The sequence below is a fragment of the Gordionus sp. m RMFG-2023 genome, chromosome 1 (assembly GCF_954871325.1).
Source record: "Gordionus sp. m RMFG-2023 chromosome 1, tfGorSpeb1-WG-v2, whole genome shotgun sequence".
In the NCBI taxonomy this organism is placed as follows: Eukaryota; Metazoa; Nematomorpha; class Gordioida; order Chordodea; family Parachordodidae; genus Gordionus; species Gordionus sp. m RMFG-2023.
This window is the reverse complement of record NC_088775.1, coordinates 48456312-48472171: the sequence shown is the minus strand read 5'-3', so window position 1 is coordinate 48472171 and position 15860 is coordinate 48456312. Positions and strand designations below refer to the sequence as shown.

General features: G+C 27.9%; 1 protein-coding gene across 3 annotated transcripts in view; it reads right to left on the bottom strand.

The window, feature by feature from the left end:
• Nucleotides 1-7701: 7701 nt before the first annotated feature.
• The window catches only part of LOC135931500 (liprin-alpha-2-like), a 100108-nt gene continuing 91949 nt past the window's right edge, over nucleotides 7702-15860 (bottom strand). For 2 of the 3 annotated variants that reach the window (XM_065468661.1, XM_065468663.1), the window contains exons 24-28: nucleotides 12821-12981; nucleotides 11739-11911; nucleotides 11546-11611; nucleotides 10390-10479; nucleotides 7702-8561 (exon numbers count right to left, since the gene is read on the bottom strand). In XM_065468661.1, coding sequence (XP_065324733.1) covers nucleotides 8301-8561; nucleotides 10390-10479; nucleotides 11546-11611; nucleotides 11739-11911; nucleotides 12821-12981 — 751 coding nt within the window. In that variant the 3' untranslated portion in view covers nucleotides 7702-8300. The remainder of the gene's footprint in view (nucleotides 8562-10389; nucleotides 10480-11545; nucleotides 11612-11738; nucleotides 11912-12820; nucleotides 12982-15860) is intronic. The other variant, XM_065468662.1, reaches the window with a different exon arrangement.

The window sequence follows — 15860 nt, the reverse complement described above, 5'->3', positions numbered from 1 at the left end:
AATTTCTTTATTTTTTTTAATATTGATAACTTCCATTTTTTACTTATTACTAACTTCCAATTCTATTCCCCTCCCTTTTTTTCCCCACTAAAATTAATTCCATAATAAAAATATTTATTTTTTGTTAAAATAATTTCCTTCTCAAGTCAAAATTAAATATAAACCCTCTCCCTCCCTCCCTCTTTTCTTTACTTTATTATTTATATCCATGTTTTATAGTAAAATAAAAAAAATAATAAATCAAAAAAAAATATAATTTTTTAGCTAACTCTATGAATATGGATTTTTTTTTATAAAAAATAGGGGGTAATTATTAGTTCTTTCAAAACTATCAAAAGTCGTAACAATTTCATTAAAATTATTTTATTTATTCTATGACAAATATAAAATTATTCACAAATATTAATAAAATGAATATCAAAAAAGATAACGTTGTTTAACAAATTTATATTAAGTTTTATGATTAAAATATCGTCTAAAGTATATTTGTCAAATTTATTTCGTAATATGGTTACTTCGTAGTGCACTGAAGGATCTTTCGATCGATATATGTGATCAAAGATCAGCTAGAACTACTCGCTAGAGGGATATTTTGAATAAATGTAAAAATATTTTGATTGGAAGGCAATTTTAGGCTATGCATTAATTTGTAATATCCATTATCGAATTAGAGTTAAACAACAAATAAATGTATTTCAGCTTAAAATTAAAGTTGGGCCTACTAGAGTCAACTCCTGAGGTGACTTATGTCAACTACTGAGCCAGCATATCTAATCTGTTTGAGCCTTAGCCAATTTTTACAACTTTAGGGCAAGAATTAAATCAACATAAATTATCCTCATTTTTCGATGATATATGAATTATAAATATCTAAAAATCGATAAATTCCTATAATAAATTTTTCCCGGCTTAGAAGGTAATTATTTCGAATTTCATATCAATTATTTAATTAATATGAAATTGAATTACTCGTCCTCTAATTTTTAATTTTGAATATAAGTATACAATTTTTTAAAAAAAGACTATTATTGAAATATTCGTCCTCTATGCATAAAATTAAGCAAAACATTAACAATAAATTATTATAAGTTGATTTGGGTTGGTGCTCGGGTCTGTGCTTGGATCGGTGCTCGGGTCGATGCTTGGGTCGGTGCTCGGGTCGGTGCTTGGGTCGATGCTTAGGTCGGTGCTCGGGTCTATGGATTTGGTCGACCAGATCGACCAATTTGGTTGCTTTGGTTTTGGTTCATTTTTTCGACCAAAAACCCAACCAAAATCATGCTAATTCGACCAAACCAAGCAATTTAACAACACTAGCTATATTTAATACGTTATGAAGAAATAAATATAAAAATAAGGTATATAAATATTGTATTAGCAGAAAATAATCTAGGTTGCATAATGTTTAGCCGCAATATGAAAATAGACAAAAAAGATAATTTCTATATTAGGATTAGATATTATCATAGTAATTTTATATATTTATTTCTTTCCCGATGACGGGGTAATAAAATGCCAATTTGCCCCGGTTTTGGGGGATAAATCTGTTTATAGAATTCGAAATCTTAAAATAAAATTTATAGGATGTCTAGTAATTTTTACTGATATTTTAATTTAACATATTTACAGTATATATTTTTACCTATTTGCGTCAAAAAATTTCAAACAACTTTAAAAATGAAGATTATAATCTATGGTACATCTTCACTGAGTTTTTAATTAAAGGTATTTACGTCTATATTTTTACCTATGTGAGTCAAAAAATTTCAAAAAACTTTAGAAATAACGATTATGATAATCGTCACTTATCTAAGGTACATCTACACTGAAATATCAATTTACCATATTTACACAATCTATTTTTACCTATTTCCGTCAAAATATTGAAAAAACTTTAAAAATGAAGATTATAATCTATGGTACATCTTCACTGAGTTTTTAATTAAACATATTTACATCTATATTTTTACCTATGTGCGTCAAAAAATTTCAAAAACTTTAGAAATAACGATTATGACAATTGTCACTTATCTAGTGTACCTTCACTGAAATTTTAATTTAACATATTTACATTCTATATTTTTTATCTATTTACGTCCAAAAATTCAAAAAACTTTAAAAATAACGATTATGATATGACAATTGTCACTTTTCTATGGTACATCTTTACTTAAATTTTAATTTAACATATTTACAATATATATTTTTACCTATTTACTATAAAATTCAAAAAAGTTCATAAATAACGATTATGACAATTGTCATTTTCTATGGTGCATCTTCACTGATATTTTAATTTAACATGTTTACAATATATATTTTTACAGATTTACTTTAAAAAAATTCAAAAATAACGATTATGACATTTGTCAGTTTTCTATGGTATAAATATCTTCGCTGAAATTTTAATTTAACATATTTACAATCTATATTTTTACCTATTTGCGTCAAAAAAATTCAAAAAACTTTAGAAATAACGATTATGACAATTGTCTCTTTTCTATGGTATATCTTCACTAAAATTTTAATTTAACATGTTTACTATATATATTTTACCCATTTGCTTTAAAAATTTCAAAACTTTAAAAATAACGATTTTGACAATTGTCACATATCTATGGTACATCTTCACAAATTAAACGTATTTACAGCCTATATTTTTACTTATTTGCGTCAAAAAATTTAAACTTTAAAAATAACGATTATGACAATTGTCACTAAATCTTAACTGAAATTTTAATTTAACATATTTACAATCTATATTTTTACCCATTATAGCGTCAAAAATAAACTATGTTTTAAAATACAGATTATGATATTTGTCATTTTTACAAAGGAGCATCATCATTGAATTTATAGTTAAACATATTTATAATATAAATTATATTTTTACCCTTAGTACCAAAAATTTCAAAAATGTTAAAAAATAACATGACAATTGTCACATTAAAATATTATAAATAACATAAAAATTTAATACAAATATTTATAAATTATTTAAACTAGTTCTTTTAATATACTAAAAAAAATAGATAATTTTACAAAAATGATAAAAATAAACCTATAAAAGATTTCAACTAAAAGATTAATAATTCACAAAAAAATTAATTAAAAAAGAAGATTTTAAATTCTTATCAATTCAAATTTTGCTTAAAATTTTTGCATGAAAACCACAAATTAATTGTAACAAAAATAATATTATACAATACCTAATCGAAATATTCGTCCTCTAGTCGACAAGTTCACGACTCAAATGGAAAACTCATGTTCTCGACTCAAATCGACTTGAGTGCATGACTCGAGTTGACTGGAGTTCACGACTTGAGTCGGCTTGAGTTCACGACTTGAGTCGACTTGAATTCACGACTTGAGTCGACTTGAGTTCACGACTTGAGTTCTCGACTCGAGTTCACGACTTCAGTGAGTCGATTAATTCGACTAACGACTCAGACTCTGAGTCAGAGTCGGGTGAACTCGAATTTTTAACAACACTACCTCCGGCCTTACCCGTAGTGGCTGATATGCATTGGAGAAATCAACTTTTGAAAAATAAATACTTCCTTTCAAACCAGTCAGTGTTTCTTCAATTCTCGGCAAGGGATTTAACCTCCACAACCCACGGATTAACGGTAACTCGAAAATCTGCGCATAAACGAAGTTTTCCATTGTCCATCTTCACAGGCACTAACGGGGTCGCCCATTCACTGTATTCCACAGTACTTACAATATCTTTCCTTACCCATTGATCCAACTCCAATTCCACTTCCTTTCTCCTTTCATACGGTATTCTTCGTAACGCACAGAACTATGGAACACAGCTATCCTTTAACTTAATGTCTACTTCATAATCTCTGAGGCATCCTAAGTCTTCGTTGAAAATTTCCTGATAACTTTGTACTAATCTCCGAACTCCTACCTGCACTTGGGTCATAGCCAATTTTCTTCCTCCTTCTTTATCGTTTATCAGCTCTTTTTCACAGTACAATGTCCTGTCCTTCATTATTTCCCTATTTTCTGATGTCTTCTCCTACATCACTTTTTGCTTTTCTTGCTGCCGTCCTACCTCTTTTTTTCCCAATTCCTCTTCCCTCCTCCTTTCTCTTAATATCATGACCCTCCTTAACAGGTCCAACTTGCTCCGGGTAATTTTTATATATCTTCTCTTTAACTTTATTCTCCTTTTCTCTCCTAGAATTTCTTTCCCCTACTTCATTCCTATAATTCTGGTTCCGCTCCTTAAATTATCGCTCTTGTTTCGCTCCTAGAATTGTTTCTCCTTATTTCGCTTCTTAAATTATCGCTCCTGGTTTCGCTCCTTAATTTATCGCTCCTTGAATTATGTCGATTTGCTTCGCTCCTTGTTTCGCTCCTTGAATTATTTTCCCTAGTTTCCTCATTAAACGTGGTCTCAATACCCGGCAACACATTCTCTCTCAATGTCATAACAGCATATTCCTCACTCGTTATTGGTACGAATATTCCCCACCATAAAAAACTCACCAAAAACTATACCGTGGACCAATCCTAGTTATCCAATCCCATCCCAACACCGCTTCTATATTCCGATTGATAACCCATAAATCTAATACTTCAATTCTTTCTTCCAATGCTGTTATAATCTCCACCTTACCCATCGCAGGCAACAGGGTCCCATCGAATTGTCTTATTCTTAACCCCTCATTCTCTATTATTTCCCAGGGCCAAATACTCTGATATCCCTTATATCCAATTACAGAAATGGCTGCTCCAGTATCAAACAACATGAGCACCATTCTTCTACCAAAATTTATCATCACTCTCAGACAAGGATCATGTACTAGACCCTCTTGTAACATATTTACACATCCCTCTTTTTTGTTTTTTTCTGATTAAACTCCTCCTTTGTCCCTTTCAACCGCTGCACCCCGACCTGTCTTATTTTTCGCCATCATATAGTCACAAATTTTTACAGTCCATCCCACATGTCCCTCCTTTCGGCACCGAAGACATTCCATATTTCTCTCCTCCCCTTTCTTGATATTTACTGCCCACATTCCTTCCACTTTCTCCTCCGCAATCGTCCTCACATTCGAGGCATTGGGACCCATTTCTCTCTGGGGAAAACCGCTTTTATTGTTGTAATTGCTCTTATTGCACTCCTCTTTATTATGCCCAAATCGACCACAACCCGCACATCTTAATCTCTCTTGCTTACCTGGACAATAAGGGGCTATATGTCCCAACCTTCCATACCCAATCTCGACAATCCCTGAGCATATGACCTGGTTTACCACAATTATAACAACTCATTGTTCCTTTTTCTATGGCACAAAACTTTGTCTTATCTCCAATCTTCTTCCTCGAGAATTTGCTCTGCGCTCCCTATACGGTCTCAAATCTTGATTATTTTCAAAATTTTGTTTATCAGGACCATATAAATTTCTACTTACATCACCATCCGTCCACCCCTTAATTAACTCCTAAACAGGTAACCAAGTTACTTTACCTATCATATCCTCCTCCTCATTATGTCCCTCAATAGTCAATGATTGTCCCTTTATCCTTACGTTGCGACTCCTCCGGATTCTCCTGCCCCAAACTAGACTACATACCCATATTAATAGTATAACCAGCGCTCCAAAAATATTATATTGTATCTCCCAGTATTTCATAAATTTTAAACTCTTCATTCCGGCGTTATAAAAAATTTATGATTAATTTCAAGATAAAAATCTTGGTTATTTGCAGTGTCAACAAGTAAGATATTATAAGTAACGTAAATAAGCCAATGATGTACACTTACTAGGTTATTATTTGACAAATCAGCGTAAAATTTTTTTGTAACAGATTTATAATCGTAAATATTTGGGGCACTTCTGTGTAACTGGCTTATTTAGTAAAAATTTGAGCAAATTTCTAACAGGCTTATATTCGCAAAAATTTGAACAGCACTTCCGTGTAACTGGCTTATTTAGTAACATTTGAGCGAATTTCTATCAGGTTTATATTTGCAAAAATTTGGGCAGCACTTCTGAACTGACCTTTTTAATAAAAATTTGGGCGATTTCGTCCAATAGGTTTGTACAAGCAAATATTTTGGCACCACTTCCGTGTTACTGGACCCTATTTGTGTACTAAATTCCTCGAATTTGCTCTGATGCAAACATGCCCTTATGACCTTTCGAATAATCTTCCATTTGCTCTGATGCAAACCTGCACTTATGGCCTTTCAATTAATTCTTCTATTTGCTCTGATGCAAACCTGCCCTTATGGCCTTTCAATTAATCCCTAGAATTTGCTCTGATGCGAACCTGGCCTTATGGCCTTTCAATTAATTCTTCTATTTGCTCTGATGCAAATCTACCCTTATGGCCTTTCAATTAATTCTTCTATTTGCTCTGATGCAAACCTGCCCTTATGGCCTTTCAATTAATCCCTGTATCACAAACTTGATTGCAACGCGAGAATCGAAGAACAGTCTTGGCCAGCAATGTAATGGTTATACCAAGGATCTTCTATTTATTTTTAAATTGTTATTTCCAAAAATTATTAATTATATATATTTAATTTAATTTTTAATCAAATAATGTTTTTATCTTAATGAAGGATTTACAGAGAATAAATTCTTTTTACTTTTCTTTCAACTTCTTATTTTTTTCCAAAAAATTTTTCCCAAGAGAAATCAATCTGAAAAAAATGACAACTGTTTTTATTTCCTTTTTTTATCTATATATACACCTACAATGAAAAATATATAATAATTTTTTTACAATATATTAAAAGAATGAATGCGCACAAAAAAAATCAAAAAAAAATATTAATCACAAATAAAAATAAAAAGAATGAATGCGCAAAAAAAATCAAAAAATACTTATCACAAATAAAATGCTTATATAATAAACGACCCCACGCTATACCTAAAACACGATACACATAACAGTTTTGTACTTAGAATTTTAAATATAAATATGTTACTGTCCAACCCTGGGTGAAAGTGCTATAAATGAAAACGCTCGATTTAACGGAGGGCAATGCACATGATAGAGGATAAAGGAGAAAAGTGATTAGAAGGGTAGGTGGCTTACTCGGATAAACCTGAAAAAGGATCCCTAAACGACGAATAAAGTAATTAATTGAAATGTTTAATACAAGGGAAAATTAAGATTTTTATGTAATATAAATAGTTAGCTTAATTAAGTCATAAATATGTTTAGATTCTAGGAAATGCACCACATTATCCACCTACCTATTTATGCAAAATGTCATTTTAAGCTTTCTACTCATTTTGACATAAATGGGAAAAATATGACATATTTTTAATAGGAATGATACTTTTGTAAGATTTTAGCCATAAGACAAATTTTTAAGGTGCGATAACTTTTGGGCGAATGCTTGTTCCACTACACTATTAATACAAATATAAGGGAGTTAACTATCTATTTATAAAAAAAATTAAGATAAAAGGCAGTTTTCTTATGGCCATTTATGGGTTTTTTTATTACCCTGATTTTCACTATATTATTATATAATAAATTTATAGCTAAAATATTTTTTGAGATATTTAAAATTAAATGGGGCACTTAAATTGTATACTATCTAATACAAATTTTTTAAAATAATAGAAGGGGAGTTGGATCTTTATTCAGCATATAATACCACTATTATTATAATTGTGATAATCGAATCGCTTCATTTTATTTTTTTAAAATTTAACAAATTTTATACAAAAATAAATAAGGGTCGTAAAAAATCAATGAGTGTGTATACATTATATAAAACTGGCACAAAAGGTTCAAAAAATTGATTATAACACGATTTTGTGAAATTATGTACAGCCATAAAAAAAAATTAACAAAAAATATAAATATTACAGTAACATAACAACACGTGTATGATTTCATATAAATTATAAAAAGTTATACATAAAAGACAATACGCTAAAATTTAAAGATTTATATAAGATTATAAAACAGTTTATTTATTTAATATGTCACTTGCAAAGAATAAAATTATAATCCAAAATTTATAACCAAGAGTGTGCTAGGTCGGTGATTGAAAGCCAAATAATATACAATTATATAATTAGAAAATATGATAAAGATAATTAATTATTGTAAAATTAATCGAAAATTTTAGAGCACGATAAAATGAAAAATATATAATTATCATATCTAGTATTCATCCCGATAAAAAATAGGGATCTTTTGTATTATATGTGTTTAAAAATAGTAAAATTTAAATATAAGCGCTATCGTAAGCAAATAATGTATTTGGTTATTTTTGGATTTTAAGGGGATAACTAATTCCTAATACTCGTGAATTAATTATCTTCCGAGGAGTTTTCTTCAGAAACCCTCATACTAAAGGCCGGATTGTAATATGCTAATGCACTTTTAATGGTACGGTCTTCAATCTTATGACTTGAATGATTGCCGTGTTCGGGATAATTAACATGATTGGCATAGTGATTGACATGATGATAATAATTGCCTTCTTCGACACCAGAAGAGTGTAATATATGATCATATGGAGAAGAATGAGAAACTCCGCCGGTATAATTACTCGATAATGGGTGCCGATCCTAATTTAAAAAAAATATGGAATTCGTATAAAAATTTAAATATTAAGCATCAGTGTGTTAATTTTTCAACTTTAAATCATTTTTTATGCGCGTTTTTTTAAATTTAATCTGATATAATCGTAAATGCAGGCATGTTTAGAATACCTACCTTATGAATTTCAGATTATTTTGCTGTTAACTTTAGTATAGATAAAAAATTCCTAGAAGTCAAAGTAGGCTTCTAAACATACCACCAAAATATATTTCCGGTAAAATCAGATTTTTAAATAGAAAAACGAGGTCAAAAAATAATTTAAGATTGAAAACATAATACATTAACTGAAAAAACATATTGACGCTAACATATTCTATATAATAATATATTTTTTTGTCATATATCCTCACTTCAGTGAACTAAAAAAGTCTCCAATGGGAGGGTTTTTTCGCCCGTCCATTCTTCGGGCGGGCGTGGGGGTTTCTAAAAAAAATTTAAACATTGGGCGGATGGCGGGTGTGTTAAAAAATATTTATAAAAAATGAGCGGATGGATTAAAATATTTATCGGGCGAAATGAGCAGAATGTAATTAAAAATTCAATAAAATAAATGAATAACCAAACCAGCCATTAAAATAATTTTTAAACATTGGGCAGGCGGCTTAAACAAGCTTTTTAAATAAATGGACGGACGAGCAAATTTAAAAATGGGTGGGTGAATGAAAAATATTTTCAGGCTAAAACCAGCCCATTACAGATCTCTAGTCTAGATATTTTGAACTATTTTTTAAAGGAGAAAATTAGGTCTATACTATATAACAAATTTATTGACGGAAATAAAATTTGACACACACTGAGTTAGAGGTACGCAGTGCCCTGTCTGATGACCGGGTAACGGCTAAAAAAATTATCTGGGCCGGGCAAAAAAATATTGAGATATTGATTCTGATGTTTGATAGAAGTGATAATCCATAATTTTAATTAAACCACTCCCCAGGCCTGGCCCAAGCAAACGCTAAATTCTAACATGGCCGGAAAATTTTACCATTTGCAGACCTCTACCCTGAATATGATTGTATATCCATATATTATTTTTTAAGAAAAGTATTTAACTCATTTCTTTTGATAAATAAAAAAAATGTTGGATTAAAGGAATCTGTTGTAATCACAAAATATTTAGTGTTGGTTTGAACTTGAATTTTTAATCGTTGACTTTAATAAAAAATAAAATATATTAACTTATAGAGAGAATAAGTGAGGTTCCCCCGAACTCCAATTTAGATAGGGTGCTTTTTTAGAATCAAATTAATTTGTAGTTTTTTTAAAACATATATATAAAATAAACTCTAATTTATAACTAGATTTTTTAAAAAGGTACAAGAATGATTAGGAGTCCATGCGGATATCAAACTTCAAAAAACCGTTATAACAAGGGTTGTCAGATACTTTCAGATAAAAAGTGGGAGAATTTAGCCAAAATTCAAAAAATTATTTATTATTTTATTATAAAAATCAATTACATAAAATAAATTATTCATATTTTTTAGATTTTACATTTTTAATTAAATTGTTAATTTTTGTTTTAATTCCGCCCAAGTATGGACAATGCCCTTCGATTTCTCCAAGTTATATCTTTGCTTGAAACCAGGGATGCAAACCCAAAATTTTAGCCGGGTTTCGTTTGATTTAAGTTTTAAAAAAATTAAGTGGGTTCAGTTCGAGTTCGGTACAAGGGAATATTTTTGAACCCGGGTTTGGCTACGGGTTCAAGGAATATTTGAATTGATAAAAAAAATCTATTAAATTATAATTAAAAAACAAAACATAAATTTAGTATGAAAAATAAAATTTAACATAATATCTTCCAAGAGTTGTTTGCCCATCCACGATCTTTGCAGTGAAAGAATGAATTTTAATGTGGAAAAGATCTTTCAACGCTAAACTCTATTAAATATATTTATATGGAAATATGATAAATTAACTTGGGTTTTAAAATCGCTTATGAATAATTATCGTTCCAATACTTTTCTAACTTCGAAAATACATATAAAAAAATCCTTAACTCTGTGGATAATTTATCCTGCTCTATTGCCGAGTGCGAAAGGGGTTTTCATCCTATGATTTTGACCATGGTAGATAATCGAACGAGTTTAAGAAATAATGTCAAATTTAATGCTCGTAAATATTAATGAACCTTTGATAACAGAATTAGTGTTGTTAAAAAGTCCGATTCGGGTCAATGTTAAAAAAAGGCCCAATTAAAATTATAACCAAAATAACATTATGTAAGCCTAATGATTTTGCTCATAATTGGCAGAAATTGGACATCTATTTGCCAAATCTGGATGCTTACATAATATAATATTAGCAAAAATCTTAATCGGACCATTTTAAAAAATCGACCCAATCCAGGCTTTTTAACAACACTAATCAGAATGCATTCCAGATCCATCTATGAAAATATATAAATTAATCATCGCGGTAAAATGAAATCTTTTCAGAGAAAAATATAGCCCAAAGAAAATGAAGAAATGAAAGATTTATAGAATTTTTTTAAATTCATATCTATTTTAATATCTTTAGATATTTGAGTGGTATTTTGTAACCTAAATTTTTAAAAATAATATAAGATTCATATGTAATGGAAAAATCGATTTTATATATATCATATTTTCTGAAAATATATAAAATAACCCCTCCGCCAAATTTTCAAGCAATACACCACTTGTAGCAAGATATGATTTAATAAATTAGCCTGATGATTTGATTTGTCTGATATGTTTCCATTTGAGTTTTTTTGATAAATATTATTAATCAATACATTTAAGGGCTAAAAGTATATTAAAAATAAAGATAATTCAAACCAACACTAGTTTTATACTATACAACCGAGTACAAAAATACAATAATGCTATGGAGAATTATTATATGTACTCGCCCTTATCGCATTCTTTTCAAAAGGTCAGAAAGTACACTTCAATATTTAGGCAATATTCTTTTTTATTTTTACTTCGTATTTTTTCTCGGGGCACATTGATATCAAGCGATTAAACTCTTTTTCTAAAATTTGTCGAGCCTAAAATTAAAGTTTGAATTAATAAAATTATCAATATAAATATCAATTCCCCGCTTCGTCAATTGATAGAAAATACTACTTTGAATTCAAATATAATTTTATCCATAACTAATGAAATTTGTATAACCGTAGCATTCTGTGGAATTTGAAGAGCCAGAGCTAAGCTTTTAAGATCAAAGCTATCATCCAAAGCGATAATAGTTCCATGAACTCCTGTGTCTTTAAGATTTAGAGTGTATTCTTTCAAACCAATCATAGCTATCCATTGCATGATGTTTTCATTCGTCCACACCAAGACGTCTTAAATAATATAACCAAAAAAAATAATATAAATATCCCTTTAATAAAATATGTTGTAAATTATTCCTATAAATAATAAATTAATATTAACAGAAAGTATTTGAATTTATATTCGTAAATACTGATATTATTAGTTCAGTTCATAATCAATATTTTAATTTTTATGTAGTATTAATTTTGTTGATAGTGATTAGATTAAAATTTATATTTTTTCTCTTGAGATATAAACATGAGTTTTAATTTATTACAATTTTATTTGTTCTTATTTTTCGTTTTAATAGTGTATTTAGCATATTATTTTATATTTGTTTATGTTGTATTCTATTTTATAAAAATGTAAGAAATATTGACATTTTAGAACAAGAATGTTAGTTAATTAATTATTAAATAAATTTGCAAAATGTAATAAAAGTGATGATATAGTATTTGAATAGATTTCCCATGAAAGTAATTTGCGAGTCCCTCTAACCACTAGACCCAAATAAAAAGTAATGGACTCGAAATGGATATCATAATAATAACAAATAACCTTGTAAAAATGATAACTTAATAAAATTGGTCAATTTGGTATGAAATTTTTCAAACAAAAAATAGTCTTTTTATTAAAATTTTAACATTTTCCAAAAAACATCAAAAAATGCAAAGTCTTTATTATGTTGAAAAAGACACCATGCTAATTGAAAAAAGTCATTATGTGTTTGGAAAGAAAAAGGACACTATAATTTAAAAAATATATAATAATTTATTTTAAACAAGTCACTTATAAATATATAAATGTTTATAATTTATTATCAATTTATCCAATTTGAATTTTATCAATTAAGTTTATTTTAAAATCCTTAGTGCAAATATTAAATTATACAAATATCAATTTTTGAGAAGTAATTTGGATTTTTTAAGTCTAAAAACTTGTAAAAGGTGATGATGTTTTGGTATTATTAGAACTGAGGTTTTCGGAAAGCCAATTAGAATTTATGAGAGAGTTTCTAGCTTCGTTCCTTAATTTTTCCAATTTTGTCCGATCGTAATTTAACTTCTTTAGACAAATGATTCCGTATTGAAGACTAGTTCTGTAAAATATATTCATTCACGAATTGAAAAATAAAAATGTTATTGTATAATCAGGTAATTGATATCAAGGCAAGAGCCTAGTTATATCAATAATTTGTGGTCAACTCAGCATAACATAAGGAGAAAATTAATGATATTAATACTATAGACTGGCAATTAATGCATTAAAGTGGCTAAAATTGAGTGATCGGTGGTTATTTTGTGTATGGGATTCATATAAAAGAATATCAATTATTATAGGAATTGAGTATATATATTTTGATGCATATATTTACAATATATGAATACATTTATATTATATCCATATTTATATAATATTTAAATATAATATTATAAGATCTATATAGAATAATTAAATCAAATACTTGTTATGGTAATAATAAGAATACTATTTAATATTTTCTGCCCTTTTTTATTGTTTACTTATAATAAATTACTAGATGAATAAAAAACATTTGCAGAGCAAGTAAAGATTTATTGTTTTTATTACTTAATGAATATCTTCAAGATTTTATAGACTAATCAATTTAATAAATACTTATAGTAATAAGAATATAATTTAATATGTTAGGCCTTTGATTAAATTTGCAGAGCAAGTAAGATCGATGTTTATTATTTAATGAAGATTTAATATTTATACTATAAAAAATCTCTGAGGCGGTGTCAACACTGAACATTTTTGTTTTGAGCTATGATACCCTATTCTGGTTTGTTTTAAGTTTGTACATTAGATAAATATTATGTTTATATATTTTTACGGTACAAATAAAACAAAGACGTAATAAATCATTAGCCTCTTTCTTTTTAAGGCTGTTTAGAGGAAGCTATATAGATGGCTGTTTAGAAATAATTAGATTAATACGACGATGATTTTTTTAAATATATTTTTAATCAAGTTTTATCTAAAAAATCTTTTTATAAAAAAAAATTGGGAATTTAAATATGACAAGATTAAAAAGTTATTTATTATCTTGTCCATAACCTTAAATCCAAATTTGACTTGGACCCAAACATATGGTATCTTGATGGTGGAACCATCTGTGGATCCACAAAAATATTAGAAGTTTTAAACTTCCTCGCCAAACTCACTCTTGCTTACAAACGTGTAAAGAGCATCTCATATAAATTTCCCCTAAATATTTTTATATCAGTCTGAAGATGAGGAATACTAGCGCAGCTTTGTTGTATGGACAACTAGAGGGCGAAACGTTTTTATCGCGTATTATAAAATTTATCATTTTTAGAAACTGGAAATTGCTGTGATCAAAATTTTATCAAAAATATTTAATATATATTATTTTATTGATAAATATTTTGAATTATATAAAAAAATTCTCCATATAATGCTTCGATATTTACTTTTTTTAATGAATAAAAAGAAAGATTATATTTTTATAATTATTTCAGTCTTGCATTTCTAAGTATTTTTATATTTTATTTTATATTATTCCTTTGAATTTCGTTATTCTTTAATTATTATAAATGAGGTAATTTTTAATTTACGTAATTTTTTAACTATATTTTTTATTTAAATTTTATTCACAAAACTACAAAAATCAATAGTAAATATATATTGCGAAAAAATAATAACCTCCATAATTTTGGTTAATCTCACAATAATAACATTGTGTGACAAGAAAAATGGAAGAAGAAAATAAAAACAAGTTTTGGTGCAGAATTTGACGCTGAGTTCGAATCCGTTTTCCAAATTTTCCCTACACGTCAAGTTTTAAAAATATTAACGTATAAAGACAACTTTTCGAAATCTCAAAAATGGTAAAATTTAGGTTTTTATACGGATATATTTTAAAAAGTGTCGAATAAAAATCCCTGAAAATTAGTGATAGTGTTAAACTACTTCTTTATAAATTTACTAATTTTTTATCGATTGGTTTTTGAGAAAAATGGTAAAGAATTTCGTTTTGGAGGTCTAAGTTCAATTTAAATTACTATCAAAATTATTAACTTTAGTAGATAAATTTTATATAATTTTGCTTCAAATATGCTCAAGATTATATATTAATTCTTATTATGTTTCAAAAGTACTCTATGCCATGAAAATTCAACCAAAATCTATAAATTAAAAAAGTCGGTACAGATATTTTCGAACTTTTTAATTTGTATACTTTTATTGAATTTTCTCTGCATAAAGCATTTTTAAAGCAAAATTAAAGTAATAATTATCTGTTTTAGTTGTATTTAGTAATATTTTATGCATTTATGATCAATTTATACCAAAATCAGATATCTGTACCCACTTTTTTAATTTGTACTCTTTTTGAATTGAGCATTTTTGAAGCAAAATTCATTTAAAATGCAATAATTGGTAATTTTTTCATATTTTTTATTAATATTTATCTTTTTTAGATTTATTTAAGAATATTTGTTTTTTTAATCAATTTATATCAAAATATATGATTTTCCAATGGAGTACCTTGAACCCGTAGTATGGGCAATAAATAATAATGCCAAATAACGAGTAGGAAGAAAGGAGAAGAATTATTTTTTTCCGCGCTTAATTTTTCATAAACATTAAATTTCTTTCATTAATTTTTTTTTTAAATTGGATTTTAAATATTATTCAAATTCCCTCCTTATATAATATTCTACAAAAAATTAATGCCAAGGTCCCCTTGTTTAAAGTGTGTCTTTAAATTTTGTTACATCTGTGCGGGCTATATATTGCCCGAACAAAAATGTCCAATTTCTCCCATCATTCAAAGGATTTATGAAATTTATTACAATATTCCACTCTGCGATTTGGATAAACCATTTGCCCCTAATTACATATGTAAAACATGTTATAATTCTTTTAATTCGTGGGTAAATGGAAAACGGTCATATTTGCCTTATTCGAAACCTGCATTTTGGCACGTAG